The sequence below is a fragment of the Tupaia chinensis genome, unplaced genomic scaffold, assembly GCF_000334495.1.
Source record: "Tupaia chinensis unplaced genomic scaffold, TupChi_1.0 Scaffold142100_1, whole genome shotgun sequence".
NCBI classification, from domain to species: Eukaryota; Metazoa; Chordata; class Mammalia; order Scandentia; family Tupaiidae; genus Tupaia; species Tupaia belangeri.
The window spans coordinates 645,069-649,713 of NW_006201951.1; the positions used below are offsets into that span (position 1 = coordinate 645,069).

Below are 4,645 nucleotides of genomic sequence, written 5' to 3' on the forward strand. Positions count from 1 at the left end.
CCCTCCCACTCCAAGGCCCTCCCCCCCGCCAGACCCTCCCACTCCCAGGCCCTCCCCGACTGCCAGTCCCCCCACTCTCAGGCCCTCCCCTACTGTCAGACACCCCACTCGGGCCCTCCCCCACTGTCAGAGTCCCCATTCCCAGAGTCCTCCCATATTTTCCTCTCCTATGGTGAAAGCTTTCCTGCATTAACTTGGTGATGCTATGGGCTGGATGTTGCCACCCCCAGGCAGTCTACCAAGACCACCCTGGCCAGCTCGGCTCACACAGGGCCATCCCAGCACATGCACCTGTCATCTGGGTGCCATCCTGTCTGGCTGTTCCCACCATGGGCAGAGGTCAGCCCCATGACCCCAGGTGACCCTTGAGTGCCACGTTACGGCCCCACTCCGGGAGACACCGAAGCCAGATGCCAGGCTGGGCTGCACATCCCAGCTGGGGCTGCCAGGGAGGTGCAGGGACCCCAGATCCTCACAGTCTGGCCTGGCTGGTTCTGGTCAGGCAGGTCTCTGTGGCTGGCCAATGTGGGGCTGTCCTCTGGAGGTGGCCAGCCACGCAGCAGGGAGGGGGAGCTTGCGCTATCAGGCAAGGGCAGCTGTCCCGCACCCCAAGCCTCTGCGAGCACACGCTGCCCTGCCCTGCCCTGTGGGCACGCTGGTGGAGGGAGGGCCAGCAGGCAGAGGACCTGTCTGTCCCGCGTGGCCAGCTCCACTTCTGCCTCTGGGGGTCTGTGCCCTGCCCAGACATCAGGGGTGCAGTGCTGGCAGCTCACTCCCTGCCCTCCCTGCCCTGGCATCCGGCCTCCCCAGCTGGGCTTGTGCACAGCCTGGGCATCAGAGACAGGCCACCTCCTCTCACTTCCTTGCCCGCCTACCCTGCTTAGCCTTCAAGGCTGGGCCAGACCACCTCCTCCAGGAAGCCAGGCTCAAAAGCGGCCGGCAGGGAAGCGGCAGCCTGCACAGCAGGGTGCGGAAATCGGAGGGCTCAGGGGAACCAGAAAAACGTCCTGGCGAGTTCCAAGGTGACTCACAGGGCAGGGCGTCCTCAGCTCCCACTGCCTGAAACCTGCTGGCACAGCCCCACCCACCATCCTCCCCTCCATACGTTCCATGCATGCTGTTAGCACGGCCAGGAGTGTGGGGTAGGTCTGGAGGCTAGGGCAGTGGACAGCTCCCAATCCCTGCTCAGCCCCAGAGAGACCTGAGACCTCTCTGTCCCAGTAGGTCCCCAGGAACCCGGAGGAGGGTGTGCAGGATGGGGGTGAGCAACACTGCCGTTCTACCAGGGGCTCCCCAAGGCCCCGCGATCAGAAGAGGAGGCATTGGACAGAGACCACCCTGCTTTATTGCCCGGCTGCGAGCGAACCGGCCAGCACCTAGGCGTCCACTCCAAGGCAGTCTTCCCAGTGGCGGGTGCCCGAGGCCCAGGCCGGGCCGGGCTAGGAGACTACGCAGCAGCAGCGGCTGTGGCAGCGGCAGAAGCGGGGACAGTGGCAGCAGGAGCAGCAAGGGCAGCAGCAGCAGTGGTGAGCGATGTCGTCGCCACGCCCCACGGGCGGCAGGCCTGCGTAGGTCAGTCCTGCTGGCCGCTGCGCTCCACCATAGGGGCTGCGGGGCTGCTGCCAGGTCTGCTGGCTCTGGGTGGGGGTGGCTGCCTCGGCCCCTGAGGTGCCCTTGGGCCCCAGGAGCTCAGCGGGCTGCAGGAGGCGGGCTGGCTCAGGGGCACAGGGCTCCCCAGGCAGAGGTTGTGAGCTAGGGGAGGAGGAGGAGGGGACCGCCTCTAAGTGCTGTCCCAGGTCCGGCCGCAGGTGAGCCCGGGGGATGCTGAGGTGGGCATAAGGGTTCTTGATGGCTGCCTCATGTGGGTCCATGGCCTAGCCTGAGGGAGGGCAGAGAAGATACAGCTCAGTGGAGGGGTCAGCCGCCCCGATGGCCAGGAAGCAGTCCCAGGAAGAGCTGTCCTGCCCAGGGTGGCATCCCAGGGTGACGGTGCTCATGGGCGCAGAGTGGCCGCGGCGTGTGAGAGGCCCATGCATGGTGGGAGGCCAAGGGTGGGCAGGAGCTGGGGCCAGGGTCTCCCAGGTGGCTCCACTCCTGGGAAGGAATTGGGAGACGGGGAGGTGGCTAAGCGGGTGGGGGCCCTGGGCATCTGTGCAGGGTGCCTACGAGGACTCACCTGCAGTTGTGGCAGGGCCCGCCCGGGCCCACTTCTCTAAGACAAGCACACGCTGTCTCAGCCTGTCCTCCTTCCTCTGGGCTTCAGGTCCCCAAGCCTGAGTTGAGCCATACAGTCGCTTTTTCCCTCCTGGGGAGGGGTGGGGCCAGGGGCGGGACCCAAAGATGAGGTTCCCATGATGTTGAGGCCCTAGCACTGGCCACCCCTCATTCCGGCCTGGGCTCCCAAAGCACTGCCGAGACCGGGTGACTCAGTCACCACGCATCCAGCACATCCTGGGCCCTCCAGGGCGGAGGGGGCAGGAGGTGCTACTGAGGTCACAGCCCCAAGGCCCGGAGCGGGGTCAGGAGCTTGCAGGTGGTCAGGGGTCTCGCTTACCCCAACCCCTGCTGGGGCAGTCCTCATGCCCCTCCTCCCCCAGAGACCAAGAAGTCCCAGCCCAGAGGCCTTGGAAGGTTTCCTACTTTTTGGCTGATGGAAAGTGTTTGATGTACACCCCCATTAATCACGTTTAGGGGGACCAGCAGGTGTCATAACGGTTACGTCGCTGTACTTCCACTAGAGTCCCAGACCCCTGGCTTAAAACTCATGCTGGGCGCACGCATGCCCAAGATCCTGAGAGGAGAATGGAGAAGGGATTGTGGCGTGGCCATCCCTTTGGGGGGGTGATTTCTCATTTTCTGTCTGTCTTCCTGACGAGTGCACAGCGCCCGACACCAAACATATCTCTAAAAATAAATACATTACTACCGGTGACCTGGGCTCAGACGCAAGAGCGACTTTCAGCTCGTTTCTGATGGCGCAGCTCCGGCCAGTTGGGAGGCCGGCGGCCCGCACCGCCACGCCCCCTTTCCTGGCCTCTAGGGAGGCACGCAGAAGCGCCGTGCAGTCCGGGTGTGACCAAGGTGTCCGGCCCGGCATGCCCGCTCCCTCCCGCGCCGCTCGGGTGCCCGCCTGGACCCTGCACCCAGGCCTCGGTCTCCGGGAGAGACATCGGAAAGGCCGGGTCAAGTAAGATGTAGTCGGGAGGGAGCAGTCAGACAGGTCCGGACACGCTTTCCGGCAGCCCGGCATCAGGTGCGGGGCGACTCGGGGTCCACGGTTTCGGCGGGAGCCATCCAGAGCCCAGTGCGCAGGCGCCGGAAGCCCCGCCCACCGCAGCGAGTGGGCGCCTGGTGCATGCGCGAGACAGGCCAGTGGTGGTGGTGGAAACTATTACCCAGAAACCTCCGCGCCCTAGGGTTTTCCAAAAGACCCGGTTCGGTCGCCCCAGCTCTGAACGGTGGGGCCGGAGAGGCCTGACTTAGGCGGGCTCCACCGCCTGGGGGCGGGGCCTGCGTCTCGGGGGCGGGGCTTACGGGCGGGGCGGGGCGGGGCCTGCTGCTTGTTCCCCTTTGGGTGCGCCGCGGGTGGGTGAGCAGAGCCCACGGTGCAAGGTGTGCTGAGTTCTCGCCTGACCGAGGCGGCCTCAGTTGCCACGGAGCCGTGCCAGAGTCAATTTCTCTTGCCGAGCGAGCCCAGGCTTTAGCAGTGGGCAAAGCTGGGCCCTAAGGCTGGGGACCTCCTCCAGTCCCCTCTGCCCACATATGCCTCTCGCCAGAGCGCGGAGCACCGTCCGCTCTGAGCTCTGCACCTCGCAAGACCGGGGCTCGGCCTACACTCCGCACCTGGCCTGGACAGAGGAGAGCGGGGGCTGTGACCTAAGGGGGCTGAAACTGTCCAAGCCAGGTGCAGGTGCCAGAGCCGGTCACAGGAGTGGCAGCATGCTCCATGGCGAACGTGGCAGGGCAGCGGGCGGCACTCTGCGGGCCCCAAATCCCTGGTTTCCTGCCCGGCCCTCCCTAGCTTGTCCTGGGTTCTCCCTTTACCTAAGAGCTCCCACCTCAGGGTGGGTCCCCGAGGGCAGGGAGCAAGCAGGAAGGAATGGGGCTCTACTGGGTCGGTGCTGACCCGACCAGATGCCGGGACCACCCCACCCTGGGGAGGAACCTTCCTCTGCCGCTCCTCCGCCCTGTGCCGGACCGCCGCCTGTCCAGCTGTCCGGTCTTCCGCACACCCGCCCCACCTGCCTGTCCAGCCTTCTGACCCTGAACTCCCCTCATGGGCGATGTCGCTCATCCACCGCCCACTCATCCTCACATCGCCCTGCTAGTGCTGGGTGCACCCTGGGTCACTGCAGACAGGGGGCAGGCTCTCCGAAGCACACTGCCACACACAGGTTGGGTTCCTGGGGACCACCTCTCAGGTCCCCTCCCTCCCCGTCCAGCATTATGACACTTCACAACGCGAAGGCGGAAAACAGCATAATTTTCTTCCAAAGTTGGGGAGGGGTTCACCAGGATCCAGGGTCAGCCAGGAGAGGAGGATCCTGACTCACACGCAGTCCAGGAAGGAGGGCGACCCCAGAAGGGGCGCCGTGCTCGGGGCGGATCGAGGGGCGGCCGAGAGACTGGCCCCGCCCCGCGGACC

The 4,645-nt window shown here is 65.6% G+C and overlaps 1 protein-coding gene and 1 long non-coding RNA gene across 2 annotated transcripts in view; one reads left to right on the top strand and one right to left on the bottom strand.

Annotated features, from left to right (window-relative positions):
* Positions 1–1,296, top strand: part of LOC106733251 (uncharacterized) — a 5,464-nt gene extending 4,168 nt beyond the window's left edge. The window contains exon 3 of the long non-coding RNA XR_001369412.1: positions 1,225–1,296. This is a non-coding gene — a long non-coding RNA (uncharacterized LOC106733251). The remainder of the gene's footprint in view (positions 1–1,224) is intronic.
* Positions 1,297–1,413: 117 nt separating this feature from the next.
* On the bottom strand, positions 1,414–2,202 carry CYSRT1 (cysteine rich tail 1). Its single transcript, XM_006163310.2, has 2 exons — positions 2,177–2,202; positions 1,414–1,879 (listed from the first exon to the last, which is right to left on the bottom strand). The coding sequence occupies exon 2, from the start codon at positions 1,869–1,871 to the stop codon at positions 1,440–1,442; it is 432 nt and encodes a 143-aa protein (XP_006163372.1). The 5' UTR covers positions 1,872–1,879; positions 2,177–2,202; the 3' UTR covers positions 1,414–1,439.
* Positions 2,203–4,645: the final 2,443 nt, after the last annotated feature.

Excerpts from the sequence above, each read along its gene's own strand:
- CYSRT1 (XM_006163310.2), bottom strand. The coding sequence starts at position 1,871 with ATGGACCCACATGAGGCAGCCATCAAGAACCCTTATGCCCACCTCAGC.